We start from the raw sequence: 23,307 nt of genomic DNA on the forward strand, positions 1-23,307 counted from the left end.
GCAGTTGTGCATGGCTTTGGGAATGTTTGCTGGTCTGATCGCGTTCAATATTCATCAACTTCTGTCAACATATATTCATCTTTGTCGTTTCACCTTGGAACACATATACACTGAGAAAAATGTGCTTATGCAGCAGATGCAGTATCCTCACATAAAGCAAACACACACACCATATAGGACGCCATTCAGCTGCATGTTCAACCAACACATATACTACTCTACAGGACGCCTGCACCCTGGCAATAAGAGACAAGCAAGTGTACTTTTCCCACCCACTCATGTCTGGTGGTTTCCTTTGAGTTTAAATGTGTGTGTGTGTGTTTGTTCATGTGTGTTTCTGCAAGTGTCAAAACAAAGAGACAGTCCAGTGAATATTTCATTCCAGTACGCTGCCTCTCCCCTGTGCTGCATCGCAATGCTGACCACTGAAACATGGACGGATGCACTCAGAGTCAGACAAACACAAACAAATACACACACACACACACACACACACGCACACACCTGTTCAGTCAGCAGGCGAAGTTGTCGACTCCGAGGGTCTCGTTTGCAGAGGTTCCGTGCCGGAGCGACCACCGTGCAAACACACCTGCCGTCAGGATCTGAAGCTGTGCTGTACACCTGCCAGCCCTCCTCTGAGCCCGGGTACAAACCCTGCACACAAACAGGCTCTGTGTTAATGAAGTCACGGCAGGAAATCCACGTTCGCCGTGCATTAAACAGAGAGGTCAGCTCAGTAAATTATGGGATTTCATTGTTTGTAGTCGTCAATAGCTAACATTTTTTATTACATATTACATTTTAAACACACTTCTGTTAAATAATTACGGTACTGTGGAGTTTTGCTACTTGATTGAAGTTTTAAATTCTCAGACAATTTTATTGAAACTCATTTCACCTATGCTTATGGCCTTTAAGGAATTTTCTTTTGACATTTTACATTGTCTAATAGTGCTAAAACACTGAGTCAGTGATCATATTTTAAGAAATAGTCAACAATGATGATAAATATTGAGCGTTTAATTATCTTGTTGAGCAAAAAGACCAAGAAGTCACTGACTACATCTTCTAAAATGTGATGATTGGCAACTTTCACTTTTTCAGAATCATCCTAAATAAAAAAAATCTTTTGATGTTGGACTATTTGTTGGACAAAACAAGGAATTCTTGACATTTTATAGACAAAACAATTATTTGATTAACTGATAAAATAATCAAGATATTAATATATTATGATGAAAGAATATAAAATGAACTTGCTTAAAATATACTTTGTGTAATGTCATTATAGCTAAGGGCATCATTTACACTTCAAAAGTTTTGGTACCTCAAAAAAACTGGATGGAATCTATAAATATGTCCCCTTGTGTTGAGTCACTTGAGACCAAGCTAAGACAACGCACAATAAATGTGCTTCTATCATGTGCAAACACTACAAACTCAATGAACACAGGGGAGTTATGGGATAATTTGCCCTGAATCACATCTCTCAGGAACCGCTTCCCTTCCAGGTTGCATCCAAATCCTGCCTCTCATATACAGTATGAGTTCAAAATCATTTTAAACATTTAAACAAGCTGACAAGGTGAAAGACAAAACAACTTGACATTAATAAGGCAGGGAATCATACTGTGCCGTTTTAAAGCAAATATAAAGTAACTGCCAAACCTATTTTTCATAGCCCTTTAAGTGCATGTTTTATTCTTTGTGTGTTTGCTGTTTTGGGAGGGTTTTTTTTGACAGTATGTGTGAATCTGTTCTTTTGTGAAGTGTTTTTCAAAGGGACCCAATGAGTCATGGTACTGACGCAATTTCTTTTGTGCATTTTTTCTAACACAACACACTTTTCTCTGCATCTCAGCATGTAATTCAGGTTACGATGTGGTTAGAAGGGTGGACAAATGTTTTGCTTTTAAAATGTTTCTGTCTAATTCTATCTTGCTGGTAAATCTCAGCAGGATTTCAGGAGCTCTCGGCTGGACGCATATTGTGATTTAAGTGTCCATTTAGTTTTGTAAAAAGGAGAGTGCATGCTCTTTGCACTTTATTGTACTTGACTGCACCATAGACATCCGTGTCTAAATTGGACATTTCTCCTCTGCAGCTAAAATCAGCTGTGACATCTCCCACATGTCTGAGTCCAGCAAAGCTAGCAGCAGAACTGGAGAGTTTCCACCCTCTGCAGCCGCAGCCCGAGCTGCTGTTCTCTCTGGCAAAAAGTCACCGGCTCCCAAGAGTGCCCAGAAATCTGCACAAAAACGATTTCTACCCTCCTCACAGTACATACAAATGCACGACATTGCTTCTACTCTTGTACCATTCAGTTCACGTATCAAATACACATTTCATCAATATTTTTTTTCTCTTTTTAACCATAAAATGTAACTTAAATGTATCGTGTCTAGCTACTAATGTGAGTAGCGACTGAATACCTTATTGTTTTGTAACACTGTTATTAGGTCATAGTGACAGAATTGCAATTGCAGAATTCCATATGACAGAAGGATTAGGTTTAATTATCAATACTGGCTCAGTCAGGCGCCCGGTTAGCTCAATTGGTAGAGCTGGCAACCCATGTTCTTTCTTATGTGAGCAACTTAATGTACACTTAAATCTGTAAAAGGGACCGCTTATAGCGACAAATACACAGAGGCTCTGCAATTCCTTGCAGCTCTACAAAGCTTTATAGAATTTGAACTCATTGTTTGGGTTTTCCAGCCTTTTCTTTACTGTTTTGGTTCACTCTCACTGCTCTCATTGTTTTCGCCCACCACAGGCAGCGGTTTTCTGAAAACCGAGTACCGGTATGAGTACTTAATAATACCATTATGGTTCGAACAATGAATTTAAAAACATTTCATCAGATCAGTTCCTCACTTTCTGACTACAACAACAAATGTAACGTTGTTAATGTTGTTGTAAAAGTTGCTTAAAATATCTCCAAACTGCTGACATTGACTCGCCTGACCTACCTGCTCAACTAACAAGAGGTTACGTAATGTTATGACATGTCGTGCTATCATGTGCAGTATCGGAGTAGTTTTATGTTTACAATTACGAAGATGGTATTGGACCTGATGTTGGTGTCGATATTGGTGCATTCCTTTATTAAGTGGTATTTGAATTGTAACATTATTTGCTTCCATTGAATAAATTCATTTTTTAACTCTTTTGCATCATAAAGAATAATGCTAATGTTCTTTTAATGAGAACATGCATTTGCTTTTGTAATTCTCAAGGCTACAGCACACAGCAAGACACATACATTTATCAATAGTTTTAAAATACCACCTAAGTTGTTATATAATGACACGTGTTTCTTTTTTTAAATTTTTTGGGGTTATTTGGGACCTCATTAGGTACTGCTGAGGTGACAGCAATTGTTCCCTGGGGTGTAAACGTCGGACCCAAGGCCCAACACATTAAATTAGAGCACATGTGAAATCATGAGCTCATTTTGGTGAGATTGAACCAGGTCTTCGGTTTGACCTACTTAGCGTTAACATTTTAGAACAATATAAAAGCACGGCTGAGCTAAACCTGACACACACCAGCCCGTCATCTCGCAGAGAAGCTGCCCTACAAACCCTGAAAAAGAATAACGATGGAGGAAGCTGGGAGGAAGGAGGCGTGAGAGGAGTTATCGGAAGGGGAGGTGGGGGCCTGGGGGGAAACATCTGATAAATCAATCAGCTGGGTTTGGTGTGGTAACCTTGAAGTCCCGTTTACAATGAAGCTGACGGGTACATGGGGGTTTAAAACAGGAGGATGTGGATGGGATTAGAATATAAGCATCGCTTGTGCCGACTGCTCGATGTAATTAAACAGAGGAGGACATACGGCACCTAAGGGCTCATTTCACACAAGGGAAAAATGATAAAAATCTACTCAGGCAGCTCAGCTGATTGTGATCAGTGCAAATAGAAAGAGTGAGTAGGGAGCTAACAGAGCTAAATTCCTGCAAGAATAGAGACAGAGGCAGAAGAGTTAATACATAATACTCCCAAGTGTAACAGTTTATTCTACACACAAAAATCTAAATGTCTAAATGTTCCCTGCTTGTAACCAAGGTGATACTTCTGCAGTTACTTGGAGGGGGGCGAGGGGCTTGCCTGCCTCGCAAGCAAGGAATTCAAAACAGTTATCTAAATTGAATAGATAAATGGCCAAAATAGTGAGCTAAAATGAAAGGATAAACATTAAAATACAATAGATCGCTGAAAGTAATTAATAAATGGTTAAAATTCTTAGCTAAAGATTATGGATTAGCATTCGAAACAGCTAAAACGAAACTGAACTTGACCAAACCAACCTAAACATTGATGATTCAATTGTATAAAAATATTTTTATCAATATCAAATCTTATATAATTATTGTGTTTAAAGACCAGTGTGTAGCAGCATCTAGTGGTGAAGCTGCAGATTACAACCATCTAAATACAGCTCAGCCTTCCAAGTGTGTAGGGAGAAACTACGGTGGCTGCAAAACTCACAAAGGCCCAATCTACAGCCAGTGTTTGGTCTGTCCATTCTGAACATGGCGGTTCAACATGGCGGACTCCATAGAAGAGGACCCGCTCCCTTTGTAGGTACAATCGGCTCATTCTAAGGTAACAACGATTCTTATTTTCAAGTGATTATACACTAATGAAAACATGCCTATTTCTGCCAACAGATCCTCCTCAGTGTTACACACTGTACCTTTGAATAACAAAATGTTTAAAATCAATTTAAATAAACACATTTTGAACATGAAGGGTGTGTCAATGAACCCATACTTGAGCTCCTCTGATTGGACTGTGAGGGTACATCAGACAAAAAAGGTTGGGAACCACTGATCTAGCTCACAATTATATTCACATTGTCAAACTGATTTACAGTAACATAACAGATTAAGAATTCATAGATTCTCTGTCTATCTTGTCCTAAAGTAGCATGAAGTAACAACACTGGACCTCTAACATCTCCATCTGTTCTCAGACAGCTTTGTGTGTGTGCGCCTGTGGTTGTGTGTAGGCGTCTACTTGCATGAGACTGCATGCACTTTGCTGAACTTGCAAAGTGCCGCCACATAGCAGCTGCGAGGTGCCTCTCGAGCCAGAAAACTAAATCATGCAAAGCACAAGTGTGCACAAACACACACATACTCACAGTATATGTACAGAGTTAAGAGACCTGTATGTGCAGCGGTCCAGCATCTACACATCTACGGTTGCCAGTGAGTTGCTAGGGCAACAAATTGCTGGCTGTCCCATGGGTGAGTCAGCCTTCCCCAGGAGAAATATCACCCCAGTAAGTCAGCGAGAGAGCAATCCTATTACCCCTCTGTGTGTGTGAATGTGTGTGTGTGTGTGTGTGTAGCAGTAGCTGCATACTGTACATGTGTTCTTTATGACTCATATCAACAGAAAAGGTTATTTATTTATCAGTGCTATTTATTCTTCATATTTGCAACACGCTGTGCTCTATTTTCACTCTCTTTTTTGTTTCTTTTGCCTCTATTTTCTGCACCAATGAACAGATCAAATATCTGCTGCGTGGAGGATTCATTCCTGTAATTCTAGATAGACATTGTTTGTAGCAATTTCTCTTCATCAAATTAAAAATTTATTCAAATTAGAGAGCTTACACTATGCAGTTTTATGTACAGAGAGTGTGTGTTCATGTGTATGAAACAGCTGATGGATGCATGTGAGTGCACACCGAAAGAGAAAAATAACTTCAGCTGCTGTTTGACAAAAAAATCTTCTGTGCTGTTAAACTGATTGACTCCTACAAATTTTAAAGAATTTGAAAGATGAACTTCTGGTGACAAAACAGCTAATTCTTTTGCTTTAGAATAATAACTCTTCATACAGTGTGTTTGTGTGTGCGTATATAGTGTGTATATACAGAATACATACACTGACGATACGCTCATGTGTGCCCTCAGAGGAGATGATGGTTCCATTGAGTCCGACCAGCGACGGCAGAGTCTGGGACATCCAGTTAGTTACCATAGCCATGGTGCTGAGCACCGCGCCAATCTTCAACATGGGAACACTCATCCTGACACGCACACATCCACACACCACACACACACAAACAGAAACACTGGCTGGCTCTCACACACAGTCCAAACTGTTGACAGCAGTCATGCTAAAACCAGCAGGTACACAACATGATGTTACAGGTAAAATCTTGTGTACAAGCTCAAGACTTTTCAGATCTACAATCCAAAGTCAGTGTTTGGTGATAAAACCACAGCCCGGGATCGTCCCACTGCTTGAGTCTCCGCTCCTACACTGCCACAGGTTAGAGAATAAATCCTGGATCACAAGCCACTCCAGATGCCGCCATGTGAAGATGCATCAAGTCCAAACATCCAACGCTCGGCTCAGGCTGCAGGAGATGCTCCTGGAAACAGCTGCTTAGATCCTACTGAGCTGTGTGTGTGTGTGTGTGTGTGTGTGTCTGTGTGTTTCCTGGACTCCTTCCTTTGCCTGGCAGTAAGACGCTGTGGCTGAGCCAGCGCTGCTCCCCTCATTTATCCACTAACTCTCTGCCTCTCCCTCCCTCCCTCCCTCTCTCTCTCTCTCAGACACACTCCTCCATCTCTCCCTCTCACTCATGCTCTCACCTATTCTCTCAACTCATTCATCACATGAGCAAATTCTCCTCTTGAATATCTGCTTAAATTAACAAATGGATAATGTAAAAATATGAAGTGAGATAACAAAATCTCACCAAACATTTGTCCTCTTTTCTCGCTTTTGTAGTCTTTTTCCCCCTTTCTCCTCATTTTCCTCTCCTCTCATTTTCCCTTTTCATTGTTATTGAAAAAATTGATTTCTTTTCCTCTCCATACATTTCCTCATACTTCCCTTAATATTGATTAAATGCAAACGCCTACATGAAAGCACAATGCTCTGGATTGACCTGTCCCTGGTCTTTGTGTGTGTGTGTGTATTTGTGCTTCACGTGTCTTGCAAACTGATGCAACACTGCCACCATGTGGCCGGCGGTTCCTCCCAACCTCAAACTCAGTATGCAAGCTGTTTCACACTAGATTTGAAGAAAACTTGAGATGAAGTACACAATGTTCAGATGATGTTTTATTTGATCTGTGTCTCCAGAGTTTCTGGGGAAGCAACAAACTCCCAAAATAACATCCTGCCAATGTGTCAATATTGTATTTTTTGTAGTGTTTGTGTCCTGCCCAGGTACTGCAGATGAAAAGGAGCTAGTTGATAAATCTACAACAGAGAAGTAGTAGAAGTATGTCCTAATTCAATAATAAATATTGTGTATACAACATATACTATTATTATATATACTCATTTTCTTAGTATACTGTTTATGCAGTTAGTATACGAAGATTTATATACTTCTTATACTATCAAGAAATTACACAGTGTGTGTACCGATGCATCAAACTGCAACTGTAATTACACTGCCTATTAAATTGTACAATAAGAGACAGATTCTTCCGTGGAGCTTATCAAAGGTTTTTAGTCCGCATACTGACTGTTCTGAATAGCTGAAACAATTTACGATTTATTGATTAGTTGAGAGACAGAAAAATCAATCTTTAAGTCATTTTTCAACCAAAAATGCCCATTCTCTGATTCCAGCTTCTCCATTATGATGATTTGCTGTCTTTCTTTGTCTTGTCTTTTTATAACCAAATGATTAATTGATTAAATAACTGGTAAATTATAATGAAAATAATTGTGAGCCCTCCAAAATGTAAGAAAAAATCTAAACAATCAGCACCTCTGAAACTAAAGTATGTCTTGTGCTTTGTGGATTTTGGATGACTTTGGATTTGCTTCCACACTTCTGTATGTGTAAAAATAAAAATATTAACTGCAAAACTAACCAAGGTCCTCTGAACTCTTCTGAATAAATTGTTTCTTTTGTTCTGACCAAACCAAATGTGTAGAAAAGTATTGAAGTGATAACTATTCCCTTTGACATAAACTGGGCTTGCACATTTGATGAAGGTGACAAAATACATAAATAACAATAAAGCGTTGCTAATATTAAGGTAATATTAAATAATTCATATGCTATGTGGGCTATAGCTCTCATATATATATATATACATATATAATCCAAATAGACTTTCAGATTTTCAGAGGGGTAGTGCTGGATAACATCCATTTAATTTAATTATGTTTTACAGCTACAGACACAAAACAGAAGTCATTCTGCAGCTTGACATCAATTCAAAATTATGTTCATAAGAATTTCTCATCAAATTAGGAAAAGTTATGAAGTATCAAGCTGATGAAACAATATTAAGCATGTTTGTTTAATTGTTAAAGAGGGCCTGGGGTGTAAAAGACTCCCTACAGAACATTAGTGCCTATGGCTGATAAGTGAGAGCTTATCATGGTAGTATAACAAGATGAGCGTGTTTTTACTGCAATACAACTACAAAAAGACACTGTTCACTGTGGTTCACGCCTGGAGCAATTATGTGTCGACAATTTAACTAACCAACACTAAATGTTTTATTGTGCCTTTGTTCTCATCAGCAGTTACATGCTCAGGCTTTCTTGTCTTAGTAAAGAGCCCCCAGGATACACATGGATTATACATAAAACGCCCTTCAGCGAATATGCTGAACTAACATGAATATTTCAATCAGCAGCACTTAGGGGTGACACAGTCATCGGGAGATGGAGGGGCACAATAAAGCCGACATGACAACTGAGCAGTGTGACACGCCTTCAGGGTATTTATGGTCAGTGACTCAGGTAGCTCTTTGCATTTGTAGAAAATATATAATAATGTGTTTTTTATAGAACCAAAGGGCAAAGTAAAGTTGCAAAATACATCAGAGAACAATAGATAAGAAAAAGACTGAAGCCCAAAATAATCAGCCAAAACAATGAGCCAAAAAAAGACACATTAAAACCAATTCAAGATGAATATGACAGAGATGTCTTTGAGTACAAAATGCAGTAAAATAAATATATAATACTGTGAATTTAGGAGTAACTGGAAGGAGGACTCTGAAGATGCTGGCAAGAACTCCTCTGGCAGCCAATATTATATTTATCTAGTCCTTTTAATGCTGTCAATCCATGAAGCATTTTAGTTCTTTAGACACAGGCTGGAAAAGGTGCAGAAAGATCCGAGGTTAAAGCAAATGCAAATTTCCAACAAGACGTGTTTTGGGAGATTTAGATACATTTCAGGGAGATTTAGATACATTTCACATGCAAACAAATATAAAATAACAAATAACAAATAATTATGGGAATTGAAAGAGTCAAAACAAACTTCTCCACTATTTGCCAAAGTATGTATTACTATCCTGAACTTCACTTTTATGCTTCGAAATCCAGCACACATTTTAGAGTCACCGGACAAAAAAAGAGACAACTTCATCTCTCCACAGGACAAAAGAAAAGTCAACTTTATCCCTAGACATCTGATGTAAAGTTGAAACGCTGCACAAATTTTGGCTTGCATGACAGAGTCTATGTTCCAACACAGCGATTGGCAGTTGGACTTGTGGGCACAGTGTCATCCTACCTTACATGAGGAGAAAGTAAACAGCAGCTGCAGCACCCAAAGGGCTTCAGGTGGACCCATCACCATCCTTTCCTCTCCTTCAGATCTCCCTACTCTTGACCCAGGTTTGGCTCACTGCAGGCATAAAAAAACAAAAAAACACATGCTGTGACCCTACGTCTACTTCAGGACTGTACACCTTCCTTAGTTTAGCCTCGGGTTATGGGCTGGAGTAGTTACTGGAGAAACTGAATCCCCTCTGGCTGTGGAAGAAGAACACAGTCCTGGTGTCGTCTGCATGCTGAGGAGAGCCACACAGGCGCCAACTGGCGAGAACAACTGTCATAGAGAAGGTGAAAGAGGAGGTGTAGGGAAGGAGGAGTTGGAGAAAAGGATGATTATCTGTTATGTCAACACACTGAGTTACACTTTGTTAACGGGCATGTGGGTGCACTTGTGAGAGACAGATTGCATGTGAGATGGCACTGTTTGGCCTCACAAAGTCACGCTGTAGAACTAGAGAAGAAATAATGCATTTGAACAATTGCATTATATTCATAATAGATTAATGGTTCGAGTGAAAATATCCACCTTATGTGATAATAAATGAATGAATAAATAATTTTTGTATTGTTGTTTGAACAAAACATTCCTTTAAGACTTTAGGAAAAAAAATCACATTTTACACGTTAAATGATTGATTGATAAAGAAAGTACCAACTGCAAAACAATATTTTCTTCCAATCCGTTTCAGGAATATAAACATGTTTTTTATGTTAAATGTTTTCTGAACAAAGGCAGCCATACGGGAACTTTGCCTGAATAAATACTAGCAAAATCATGATTTAAATTTCTGATAAAAGAATAGAATTAAGACTATGAATCAGTTTTTTATACTCTATGGACACATTTCAGTCACTGTTTATGTTTATGCTCCTGGTTATATATATATGTGTGATCATCGTCCTGAGTTAAATTAAATGAAATGAATATCTTACCCATCCCTAGACCAGCGATCATAAATTGATGTCAAAATAATGGAAAAGCAATAAAAATGACTTTAGGTTTGTATATCCACGCTAGCAACCGCTCCAGGCTGCATTGCTCATTCATTAAAAATCACAGAGTGAAACTACTGAATGCACATAAAAAATATGATATAAAGACAACTTTTCTATTCTCAGATCACCAGAATAAAGGTCATGTTGTTACACAAATCAAAAGGGTTTAATCTGAATGTTTCTGTCACTGTGAGCTGTAGTTAGCCTACATTATCACCCAGATAATAACATAATTCATTGTGTTTATATTGTCATGTTTTCAGTGGTATTATTTAGTCATAATATGTTTAACATTAATGTTCATTCAGATATTGTTTATGTACAATTGTTTATTGTTTGTGTATAATTAGAACTAGTAATTACACAGAATGTCAATTGGATGTATTTATTATTTTGAATACATTTGTCATGAAATTAATTAATATTAGGAAGATATTATTAAATATTATTGATAATATTTACTATACTCTGGCATTGTCTAAACTGTTCTTTAATCTAAAGCTGCTAGCATCTTAGCGGGAGAAGCTAAAGTTAGCTAGTTTACGTGCTAATCTTTAACATGGGACATTTAGCTTTAACATGTTAGCATGGTAGCAAGTTGACCTACTGTTGGCGGCTGTCTGAAGTCAGGAACTCTTCAAAAGGATTGTTTTAATCTCCCTGGGCCATAAATGTCATCAAATATCTGTGGAGATATTTCACACAGATTATTTTACCAACATTGCTATCATTAGCCATATCACCAACAATTAGTGGCTTAAAACAACATTTTGATAAAACTTCTTCCTTTAACCTTTCTGTTGGCTTTTGTATTATCTCTATATATCTATATCTCTCTCTATCTTCAGTAACTGAAAAGGTATTAGTTATTAAACAGTGTTGGACCAACAATGCCTTCCTGACACCGCTGGGTTGAAGCTCTGAGTACAAATATGCAGATCCCCATTGAAGCTCCCACTCCAGGTGTAGCTGGTTAACCACCATGTGACTGACTTCCATGTCATCTATATTTCATAGCTGAAAAAGAGCGGCTAAACACTCCTGGATGAGCTCCGTTCATCTGCCTCACCTCATTAAAGTTTCAGCATCATTGGAAATGTCTCTGTTAGATGTACTGCAGATGTTAGGTTAGCAGCAGGAGAAGAGGGGGGGAAAAAAGACTGGGGAGAGATAAGGTTCAACAAAAGGCTGTGAATGAGGGAAGACTGAGGCTGGGAGAGAATATATGAATGGTTTATTCTCAAGCTGCAGCACTCACACACAAGCCTCTTTAATATTATGTATATAGTGGAAATTCGGCCAACCCCAAAGTCAGTTCTCTGCCAGAAAATGTAGGAATCATCTTTGACTCATTTGAAGATAAAAAAGCAAGTGGTTGTTTATTTTCATTTAGAGTTTTTTGTGTGTGCTGCTAACCTAATAAACAACGTATTCCTGCCTTTATTTAAAGCCATCCTGACAATTTAAACTCCCCATATTCTGCACTTACAAAAAGCATTTGGAGTTGGTTCAAATGCTTTTAACTGGAACTCAGAGCACATTACGTACATTTTATTATCCCTCCACCAGCCTCCGGTTGATTTAAGAATATAATTTAATATTTTACTGATCAATTAAGACTCATTAAATACACTGGCCCCAGCCTATTCTTCTGACCTTTTCCAGATAAGGGTGCTCAAGTAGCCGTTTGGTCTGTTGTCACATCACTCAACTTCTAATGCACTTCACTAAAAATACTTGACATTATTATATGTGGTCATCAACATCATAACCATATTAAAAATGTTGAATGGTAGAATGGACCAAATGCAGATCTTACAAGACAATGCAACAGCATGCAGGTATAGTGTCTACCATGTTCACCATCTTAGTTTAGCATGTTAGAATGCTAACATTTGCTAGCACTAAATAGAAATGTCATTAGTGTTAAGTACAGTGGCCCAGAATGGACAAACCAAACACTGTAGATAGGAATTTCAATGCCACCGTAGTTTCTCCTACACATTTCACAGGACTTTCTCATTCCCAGGTCGTCAAATATAGACGCGGGCAGTGTTCATTTAGTACTGCTAGATGCCCCTAAATCCTACACACTGGTCCTTTAAGAGATCATCAGGTATTACAATTCAGGGAAAGTCATTAGGATCAATCCTGTCCACGCATTGAACATCTGTAACAAAGTTAATGACAATCCATGCAATACTTGTTGAGACTTTAACTAAAATACAAAAATGTCAACCTCATGTTAACGCTAAAGGGAAAAACGGGGGGATCACTTAAATCAGCAGGCTTCATCCTCTGGGGACCATGGATGTCAAATTTCATCCTGTAGTTGTTGAGATATTTCAGTTTCAGACAGTCAAAGTGGTGAGCTGACCGACATTGCCATCCCTAAAAATAGCGTTTAGTTGATGTGCATTACTGTGTGTAGTCGTCAAGTGTCCTGTAACCATAGTAAGAAAAGTGCTGTATGAATAGGAGATCAAAGTACAGACCTAAAAAGAGCACACTAGGGAATTCCTGGTTGGATAGCAGCAGATGGCGTGTCTCTCGGCCCCTCAAAGCCTTTCTTTGTTGGCTTTGCCTGACAAACGCATTCAATAAAACTAAATCTCATCATATTAACTTAAATGTACATTATGTACTTTTATTAAAATATGTTACTCAGTCACTTCCCCACACAACTATGCATAGAAAGACCTTGAGGCAATCATGTACCACAAATTGGTTTGTTATGTTGAAAAAATATAAAACACGGCTTCACAATATTAAAAAAAATGCACTGCCCCAGTTCCCTTTTACATAGAAATGTACTCCGCAAGGAGCTACATAATAGCACCGTGATGAATTACACGCCAATATACATTACAAAACAGATAATTATCACAACAACATGAGGACAACAAACAAAATAAACACAACAAATTGAGGTTTGATAACACAGAACAACATGGTGGATGAATGTTGCTGAAATATGGTATTTTTGTATTTCTGAAGATGATTCACTGCTCATACTGTGTAGACTTGTGTATGATTATGTATAGATGAGAATTGAGTGCATAGATCAATAAATGTATGAACAGACATAAATGAAACTGTAAGAGCACCACTCACTCCTTCAAAGAGGAATGACAGAAAAATGTGTGTAACAGAAATGGTTGACGGTTTATAAATGTACGAACTGCTCTTGAAACAGATTCTCAGTTGTGAGAATGTATAAGATGAATAAGATGACTTTATGAAGGAATGAATGAATGTCTGTCTAAAGAATGTTTAGATAAAAGAACACTGTTGTAGGTAAATCGACTTATAAATATGTTGCAACAGGTAAGTCTTGAATGTAGTTTTCTCCCTGCATGTGAAAAGTGTCCATGGCTCTTTTTCCTATTAGATTACTTCTGTTGTAATCTCCCCCGACTTGGTTAACCGTTGTAGCAGACCGGGCCAACCTGGAAACCAAATTTCTGGTTCCCCTTCCCAAAGTCAGGCACAGACACATCGAGTATGGGGAGTGTTGTGGACAGTGGAGCGTCAAATTCCAATACTGTCCTCTCTTGACCCGAGCGCGTCTACAGCGGAGAAACACAATCGAGTAAATCAGTAAAAAAAAACAAATGTAGGTGAATGTGTTCACACTCAAATGTGCGTCTGTGTAACTCACCTGACACCCGTCGTACAGTGCACTGATGTAATGTGTGTTCTCATGTGTCAGCTCCTCTCCGTTGCTGCCTCTAAAGCGCAGTGCGTGTTCGTGGCCGTAGGTGGCGATGTGCAGCCAGGCGGCGGAGTTGAGGCAGTGGTAGGTGAAGGTCTGCTTGGCTGACGCGCTCAGCAGCTGCAGGAAGGTCAACTGGACCACGTGGACTGGATCGCCTTCCGACCCAGAGTAGGAAAACTGAAGGAGAACGCCAGAATCACACACACATATAAACGTACACAGAAAGGTAGTTGTGTACACATTTAAACCTATAGGAGAAAAACAGACCCAGTAATGGAAAACACAGGCAACGTCTCTACTCTACCAGGTCTTAATCCTGCGGTGAACAGCTGCCTCAGTTGGGTTTATTTTTGTCCCTTTCAGCCCCATCTTCATCTCTATCAAGCATTACTGCCATTCTCCACCTGTCCACCAGATGCCCTCAGACTTTCACCATCAAACGTGGTCACCTGATCTGTGTCTCATTCCCCAATCACCCTGTCAGTACATATACCAGCCCCCCTTTTCCCCAGTCAAGTGCCAGATCTTCAATGTTGCGTTGTGTCTTTGCGTTCCAGCCACCTGAACCTGAACCAGAACCCTTTCTGTACCTGCACCCTTTACCATCCCAATTCCAGTTAATCTGTGGATTCTCGAATACCAGTGTTTGGACTTGCTACCCTTGCCTGTAAGCTTGTGTATCCTTGCTTTAACAAAAAAAATCACTGAACTGTTCCTCCCTGCCCCATTGTCTGCATTTTGGTCCCTGTTTTCCTTACTGCCTCGTGCAGACCTGCTTAAACAGGAACCTTTATATCATATTTTGTGGGAATACACAGTAGGCCTATATCTCAGCAGTTGGTTCACTTCTGTAAAGAAAGGTAAATTTATAATAAATGGACAAGCGCCAGGGACAAGGAAACACTGAATTTGTCCAAAAAAAGCCTATAAGTCTTCAGTAAGTGTATGATTGTTAAAAAGGATACAAATACATAATACAGACAGATAATTGTATAAAAAGTTAAATAAATAGGAAATAATCTGTTCAAAACTCATCCAAATCAAATAATCTTCTTGCAGTTACCAAGTTCACTATTTAGGTTCATTGTATAGTTGAGTTTAGTTTAGTTTATAGTGAATATAATATGAAATATCCAGAAAATGTGTCACTTAGTCAGGGGCCATCAGTTTACTAAATGACAGAAAAGGGGTCCCTTGAGGAAAAAGGTTGGGAACCACTAGACCAATCGTGACTACTGTTGAGACCAATAGACTGACATGTGCAACACATTTTTATTGGGCAGCATAAAAACAAACTGCACAACATTACACCAATCTCACTCGGAAGAAAGTAATGGTGCGAATTAGCAGCTTTTGTCAACCCCCCAATATATTAAACATTTTAATCATTACTGTCATTCTTTGTTAGTTTTACTGTGAACTCCTCTTACTCTTCGTTGATGCAATTTTCTTTATTAGGGGAATGTTTTTCAATACTACAACCACTGACTTTAATTTGTAAAAGTCTTATTTTAAAGCTCATAAAACTCTAAAAAGACCAGCACCTGTCTTCCTCCAGGCAGACAGCAGTCCCTTTGCTGGAGCAACATATTTCTGATCTACTCTTTGCCTGGAGCCATCCTCGCACAGGACTCAGCAAGAGTATTCTTTAGTGGTCTAAGCCCTGGGAGAAAATCTGGACCGCAGAATGCCTCACTATCTCCACATACAGATACCCATCGATCTCCACTTTTTTAATAACATGGTGTTTTGTTTTACTAGTAGCTTTTACCGTGGTAATTTGTGCCCTTTACCTAACAAGCACTTACTGTAACACTTCTTTCTCTTTTGTAGTGCAGCAACAAGGACGGAAACCCTCAACGGCTCTTTGAACAGCCAGTTTTATCAGTAGGATCCACAATAAGCTGGATGTACAACGTAGTACTCCAAAGTACCCCGATTCGAGAAACACTGCGTTAAGGGGTTCCAGTTGGTCTGCAATCTCACCACTAGATGTCACTAAATCCTACACACTGGTCCTTTAATAAAATGCTGAGTGTCTTTCTATAACTGACAAATTATGCTAATTAGTATATAACCAAATATGTCTCACATCTGCAGCAGTCTTTATACTTTATACAACTATTTTCATATTTGATGCGTTGTATAAAAACACACATTGGCATACATTGCACATGCACAATCACAACACTATACCTGTTTTCCTTTCCTGAATTTACTGTACCAGGTGCCAGGCTTTTCCCCCTTCCAGGCTGCTAACTTCACCTGATGGCAAACAAACAAAATCAGCTTCAAGTTCACTGAATCAACATGCAGATGATGAAACAATGATTAATCTCTTCCTGAGAAGTCTTTCACCAAAGGCTCCTGTTAGCTTTGAACGAATTATCAAATTCTCAAGAAAATGTGCGTGTGTTTGTGCATGAAAACTAACCGACTGGAACTTCTTGTCAGGGTACAGACATGTCTCTCCTTGTGCAGTGAAGTTACAAAACACTTTGAAGGAGTCTCTATGGCAACCCTGGTTGGGATCTATCCAGTACTCACCTGGAGAGAGGGCAGAGAGGTCAAAAAACACAAGGCTAATACAACTGCCTACAACAAAAGCACCAAACGGAGAAACATGACACAGACACAGATAACATTAGACAGAGAAACAGACCCACAGACAGGCAGGTAGAAAGACGGGCAGATAAAACGAGTGTAGACATGCAAGCAGACTGTTGTGATAAACAAATGGCCACCAATACAAACTGATACGTACCATTGGGGAGCTCTGGGTGGAGGAGGTAGAGCTCCTTGCAGGTGCGGGCGGGGCTGTGGTACGTCCCTTGTGGGTTACGCAGCCCCTCCACCTCTACTTTCATAGAAGACAGAGAAGCAAACACTTCCTCCATGCCTTGGCCCTCCTTGTCGTCCGTCAAACTGCCCTGCTCCGCCTGGTCCCCTTGCATCCATTCCTCCTCTCCTCGATCTATTGCCTCCCTTTCCTCTTCCTCCTCTTCAACTGCAGCACCATCCACCAAGGTGTTGGTTCTCCTTCTTCGTCCTCGCTCTGGCAGAGGGGATATCCCAATTGCTGGCGATCCCTGAGGAGAGGAGAGGAGAGGAGAGGAGATAGAAATAGGATAGCAGAAAACATTGATTAAGTTTTTACTGTTAATGAGTGTTGGATGGTTGTTGGATGTACTGAATTTCAGTAAGCAGAACTTACTCGTGGTCCTGGAGGTCCTGCAGGCCCAGTGTCTCCTCTGGGACCAATTGGACCCTAAATACAGAGAAAGAGATCAATTTAAGGTGGTAGAGAGGTATAAGGCTCTAATGTGACAGTACTGAACAATCCAATAAAACAAAGTTATCACAGTTACCTGGTTTCCTTTAGAGCCCTTTGAACCAATAGCACCCTGTGAGAGAAGTAAAGAGTTAAAGATAAGATGAACAATGCCCCAGTGATCCCGATGGTAACAATTGTCATGTACATTTTTGCATGTACTATCAATATTATCTCATATACTCACAGACAGACCCGTGGGGCCTGGAGGACCGTGGGGACCTGGTGGACCAACTGGACCCTGATATAAACATGAAAGAAACAAAACTGTCACATGAAGAGAACAAGTTGATCTGCTGAAGGCTGCAACAAATAAAAATGTTGTTTTTGATTTTTTCATGGGATGTGATGAGAATTAGAAAATACAGAATATCACCAGCCTTATCTTTTAAAGATGGATTAACCTGCTGGGGGTCCCCACGAAAAGATTTACTAGGGGCCTCTATCGACCCACTTTCTCCTTGTTACTACCACCAATCAGTGTTAGTGGAATAATTTGCCTGGCTGGTAATCCAGGCTTGTGTGACTCTGTTTGTGTATATTTTCAGCACCTCGTCTCCTTTTGGACCCAGCAGTCCCTGGTTTCCTGGCAGTCCTCTGTCGCCCTTCTCTCCAATGTCTCCTGGTGGCCCTATCAGACCTATTAGACCACCATGACCCTGCAGAGATGTCACAAATGAGCACAAGGTCGAAGTCAAGGTCAAGGTGGATGTACACTATGTACGCACCTTGTCTCCCTTCTTGCCATGGTCTCCCTTTAGTCCTGGTAATCCTGGTGGACCCTGAGAAGATGAAGTTATGATGAGTTCACAAGTTAAAATGTAGTAAGTGTATATAAAAACTCATTCATTTACCACTCTGAATGTCTTCTAATTTAACAGTCAAGGATATGAAATGGGTGTTTGATATATACCGTCCATAAAGTGTGAATAAAATGATTTTCTTCTTCTTAATGTCATTTGGAATAGTATTTTATTTTCCCATTATGTTCTTGATTTGATGAGCTATCTTACCATGGGGCCTGGGGGGCCTGTCTGACCAGGTGGTCCATTTAATCCCTGCTCACCCTGAGAGAAAGACACACAGACAGAAATAATTACAGTAAACCCTCCATCTTTTTTATGCTCCACTTCCACTGCTCAATTATTTACTGTCTGACTTACTGCAGGGCCGGGGATCCCTCTTAAACCTTGAGGGCCAGATTTCCCAGGGTGTCCCTGGGCACCTACGGGCCCTGTCTTTCCTATGGGACCCTCCAAACCGGGAGCACCCTGAAAGAGAGGGAGAACAGGGTCACCTTCAGAAGCTGTCGGCATTCAGCTATTATTATTCAGAGTTGTTTCTAACTCTCACCTTTGCTCCTTTCAGGCCTGCCTTTCCTTCCTTCCCTTGTTTTCCCAAGTGACCCTGAAGAACAGAATTTTAAAACATTTTAACCTGAATGTGTCATACAGATGCACACACACACACACACCACACAGAAAACGAAACAAAAAACAAAAAAAAAACAAAAAAAAAAAAAAAGAAAAAAAAAAAAAAAAAAAAAAAAAAAACAAATGCAAAAAAAAAAAAAAAAAAAAAAAAAAAAAAAAAAACAAAAAAAGAAAAAAAAACACAAACACACACACACAGTGAGAATGCGTCGGGAAAAATACCCTCATCCGAACAGGGGAAGAGGATTTAATCTTTAACTTAATCAAACAGGAGATAGAAAAATAAGAAGTGTATCAGAGGTAAGTGCAGGCACTGACACACTAACAAAAAACACACAAACCCTTCGTCCAGGAGGTCCAGATGGTCCAGGTTCCCCTGCTGCTCCTGGTGGTCCCTGAGAAATATAAAATGAATATTATATGGCCGGTCATTAAATTGTACGATGACAGCATGAATTAAAGAATATCACAGTGTATGATGTAGAAGAGAGGAGCTTACAGAATTCCCAGGGTCTCCTGTGTCTCCTTTAGACCCGGGCAGACCATCCACACCCTGATGAGGAGAGAAACATAGTTGGCAGAGGAAAACTAGACTTCTTTTCCTCCAGAAAATAAAACTGAAGAGGTCTTTACGGCAACATGAAAGCTTTTAATGTAGAAAACCTCCATTTATAGTGATTTGCCAATAATGGTACAAGTTTGAGACATATCATAGAAGAGTAATAAAACTGCAAGACAGTTCCACAAATTCAAAAATAAAACATTTCAAAAGCTCCAAGTTACCAAAAAGAAATATCCTGTCATGAGATTTTTTCTATAAATCTTAAAAAATAAAACTCTCCTTTTTCCAAAGACAATTCAACACGTTACCTTCAGGCAACAAAAACAAATCAGTATTCTTGTTAATTATTATGTTATATATATATATATATATATATATATTATACTTGCCAGAGGTAGCAGTTCTTAAATAGACACATGAGAACCTTTCATTTCTTTCCACATTACGTTTAATATATGATTCTGTGTATGGAGCTATGATTTAAATGTAAATGTTTAGCTTATTCCATATTTCCTCCTCCCATTGTTCCTTAAAAATCTTTAATAATTCCTGTATTTAAACACAGTCAGAAAGTCAAAATATTGTGGTGATATAGCTAAAAACAAACAAAATAATATGTTTTTTTATTTATCTATTTATTGTTTATTTGATAGGGACAGATATAGTAAACATAGCCGGGCTGAAAACAGCTATCTGATGCAAGTATCATAGTGTTTTAAGCAGATGCTAATTTGCAAACACCCATCCCTAGAAGGACTTTGCTCTGGCAATCAGATGTTTTCATAACTGCCAAAATAAGTTTAATTAGAGATGAAGAAGAGGAAGATGAAGATGAAGAAGGGAAAGACGACAACGCATAGAAAGAGCAGGCACTCACATTGGGTCCGGCCTCTCCCTGCTGTCCGAGGTCCCCAGTGAGACCTATAGGACCCTGAGGAGAGAAAGGGAGAGAGAGAGCTTGAGCTAACATAGCAAAATAGGTTGTAAAGCCTTCATTTGATGCCTTTTAGGCTGATTATTTTACTTGAAAAATCATTGCAATAGAGCCTTACCTCACTTATACCTAAACTGCACTCTGCTTCTGGATAATTTTCATGGAACAAAGTGTGTTCTTTCAGTTTCTTGTCCATTATTACTACTTTGTTGAAGATCAAAGGTCAAATGATCAAATCACTGACTAGTCCAAATCTGAGTTGGCAGTTACTGTTAGATAAGATAGTTAGCTTTTAGAGTTATTTTCTCCATTACTGTCTCTATTTTTATGTAGAGAATATCAAACTGAATGAGATGTCCTTTGATCAATATTTTTCTTCAGATAAAAGCTTCAAAAACTTGTTTTAGCTTTAGCTGAGGCTAAAAGAGTTCTCTTTCTCTCTGTGTGTGGTAGAGAGTGCAGTGAATTGAACAGCAGTAGTTGGAGTCCAGAGATCACCAAAGCCAGAGCGCACTTACTGCAGCCTGTGCAGCAATACAAAGCCAAGTTTGCCTCAGGGTTTAGCTCGGTTTTGTAATTAGTAAAAAGTTTTATTTTTCATAATGTAAAAATATCAGATGTCAAAATATCAGATTCAGGTCCTAACTCAATTTGAACCAAATAAGTAGTTACTGTGTTTAGACTTTCTAGGGCAAGTATGTTGTATGTTGTATGTATGCATTAGTATAATGTAGGTTAAAGGTATATTACACTGTTTTGTGTTGCATGGTATTGTACAGTTAATAACAGTACAGTACTGAAGAGTAGTTTATTAAAATTTCTCACAGAGTTGCCCTTGGCTCCATCCTCCCCTGTGGGGCCCCTGGCTCCTGGAGGACCAGCTGCTCCTGAAGGACCCGTATCTCCCTTCTCCCCCTGGTCTCCTTTTGCTCCCTAAAGTCGCAAATGAGCAGAGTGATTGATTACGAGTGCTGGAGCAGAGGAGAGGAGCAAGAGAAGCTTAAAACGTGAAGATGGCGGGAGCAAGTTTGAAGACGTCTTTGATCGAGATGTGCCCCGCCCCAAAAGAGAAGATGCCAAACTCACTAGCCTTCCTGGAACACCGACTGAACCTGGATCACCTGCCTCACCATCCTCCCCCTTAGAGAGAAAGAAACTATGAGTAAGAAATCCATGGAAACAGTATTTGTTTTTGGAAGGAACATTAAATATATATATGCTGTCAAATTCTTTACCTTCTCTCCAACAACACCTGGCTGTCCTATCATCCCAGGTCGACCTGTTTGTCCCTGAACAAACAGAGGAGATCACAGTATTTCTTCACAATTCAAACCAAGTGCTCGACTACATGAGGATGTATGAATATTACTGTAAGACTTACCTGTCCGCCAATAGGCCCTTGAGGTCCATTGGGGCCTTGTTGACCAGGTGGACCCTAAAACCACGTATGTAATGTGGGAAAATAACATCAGTTTATGATTTTATGTAAATAAAGGAACAATGTGATGTAAATGAGGGAGATATAAGCTCACCATTAGTCCCACATGTCCACTCTCACCCTTCTCCCCTGGGAGGCCGGGCATGCCCTTGAAAAACACACAGAGGATTAGAGGATTAAAGTGAAGAGCTTCAAGTTCACTCCATCTATTCAGAAGACGATCTGCACCCTGACTGCTGTACAAATCTCACCTGTAATCCTATTGGTCCTCTAGAGCCCTTGAAGCCGCGGAGTCCTTCATCTCCTTTCGGACCGTACATGCCCTGCTGGCCCCGGGGACCCAGCAGTCCATCTATACCCTGGTACACAGAGGAGACTGAGGAATGAGTTTTTCAGATGGACACAAGAGAGATATCACACCTCTTTTCTAACTTGCTACAAGAAAGCAAATAAGCATCGATCCCAATCGCTTTGAGGTCTTTTAGTTTTCAAGACACTGAACAAATTCAAAGAATACAAATGGCAAAGCCAACTCACCGGAAGTCCTGGCTGACCAATCAGCCCTTGAGTGCCAGTGGGGCCTGGGGGGCCCTGTGGAGAAAAAGAGAGAAACATTCAGACATGATCTACTAAGGTTATGGAGTATAGCCCTCATTGAGTTCCAGACTTACTCCTTCTCCTTTGTCTCCTTTGCTGCCTTTCTGCCCAGGTAGCCCCTGCTCTCCCTGTGGACACGCACACAGAGGACACGCAATTTATGACCACAGTACAAACACACACTCGCTCTCTGACTCTGTGACTCGCAGACACACACAGTTTACCTTATCCCCGTCGTCTCCCGGAGGTCCTGCAGGGCCTGCAGCCCCAGGCAACCCTCCCGGTCCCTGATCTCCATCCTGACCCGCTGGTCCAATCGGACCCTTCTCTCCCTGGAACACAAACACATTCAACACGTGTTATTCTGCATTCAGGCTAAATATACAAGCACAGACATTAAAAAACACAACTCATCCACATTTCTATTTCCTATGAGATTCTGTTTCCATCAATACTGGTCCAAATTTTTTGCCTGATTTGCTGAAAGTATAAAAGAGTGTCAGTGAAGTGAATGAAGTCCAATGGGGAGACATAATAAAAGATCCACTAAATAAGGTCATGTATGAAAGCCAGATGTAATTACAGGCTCGCCCTTCTCTCCCATTGGTCCAGGTCCTCCGATTGATCCGCCCCGACCAGGTTGTCCGATGGCACCTGCTGGTCCTGGAGGGCCCCTCTCACCTGCCGACCCCTACAGAAAGGACATGGCTATTAAAAATGACAATG

The 23,307-nt window shown here is 39.9% G+C and overlaps 2 protein-coding genes across 2 annotated transcripts in view; both read right to left on the reverse strand.

The window, feature by feature from the left end:
* Positions 1–6,508, reverse strand: part of LOC118326940 (noelin-2-like) — a gene marked incomplete in the record, with an annotated part of 31,123 nt that extends 24,615 nt beyond the window's left edge. The window contains 2 exon segments of the mRNA XM_035660105.1: positions 505–654; positions 5,904–6,508. Of these exon segments, the coding sequence (XP_035515998.1) occupies positions 505–654; positions 5,904–6,047 (294 nt within the window).
* A 6,603-nt stretch (positions 6,509–13,111) lies between these two features.
* LOC118326376 (collagen alpha-1(XI) chain-like) overlaps positions 13,112–23,307 on the reverse strand; it is a 37,861-nt gene continuing 27,665 nt past the window's right edge. The window contains exons 41-66 of the mRNA XM_035659356.1: positions 23,165–23,272; positions 22,806–22,913; positions 22,656–22,709; positions 22,522–22,575; positions 22,236–22,343; positions 22,079–22,132; positions 21,928–21,981; positions 21,782–21,835; positions 21,633–21,686; positions 21,372–21,479; positions 20,490–20,543; positions 19,550–19,603; positions 19,392–19,445; positions 18,971–19,024; positions 18,781–18,888; positions 18,631–18,684; positions 18,346–18,399; positions 18,169–18,276; positions 17,805–17,858; positions 17,655–17,690; positions 17,501–17,554; positions 17,051–17,375; positions 16,721–16,833; positions 16,483–16,551; positions 14,230–14,463; positions 13,112–14,137 (exon numbers count right to left, since the gene is read on the reverse strand). Coding sequence (XP_035515249.1) covers positions 13,991–14,137; positions 14,230–14,463; positions 16,483–16,551; positions 16,721–16,833; positions 17,051–17,375; positions 17,501–17,554; positions 17,655–17,690; positions 17,805–17,858; positions 18,169–18,276; positions 18,346–18,399; positions 18,631–18,684; positions 18,781–18,888; positions 18,971–19,024; positions 19,392–19,445; positions 19,550–19,603; positions 20,490–20,543; positions 21,372–21,479; positions 21,633–21,686; positions 21,782–21,835; positions 21,928–21,981; positions 22,079–22,132; positions 22,236–22,343; positions 22,522–22,575; positions 22,656–22,709; positions 22,806–22,913; positions 23,165–23,272 — 2,328 coding nt within the window. The 3' untranslated portion in view covers positions 13,112–13,990. The remainder of the gene's footprint in view (positions 14,138–14,229; positions 14,464–16,482; positions 16,552–16,720; positions 16,834–17,050; positions 17,376–17,500; positions 17,555–17,654; positions 17,691–17,804; positions 17,859–18,168; positions 18,277–18,345; positions 18,400–18,630; positions 18,685–18,780; positions 18,889–18,970; positions 19,025–19,391; positions 19,446–19,549; positions 19,604–20,489; positions 20,544–21,371; positions 21,480–21,632; positions 21,687–21,781; positions 21,836–21,927; positions 21,982–22,078; positions 22,133–22,235; positions 22,344–22,521; positions 22,576–22,655; positions 22,710–22,805; positions 22,914–23,164; positions 23,273–23,307) is intronic.

Source organism: Morone saxatilis, unplaced genomic scaffold (assembly GCF_004916995.1).
Source record: "Morone saxatilis isolate NCDOM2014 unplaced genomic scaffold, NCSU_SB_2.0 Contig17, whole genome shotgun sequence".
Lineage (NCBI taxonomy): Eukaryota > Metazoa > Chordata > Actinopteri > Moronidae > Morone > Morone saxatilis.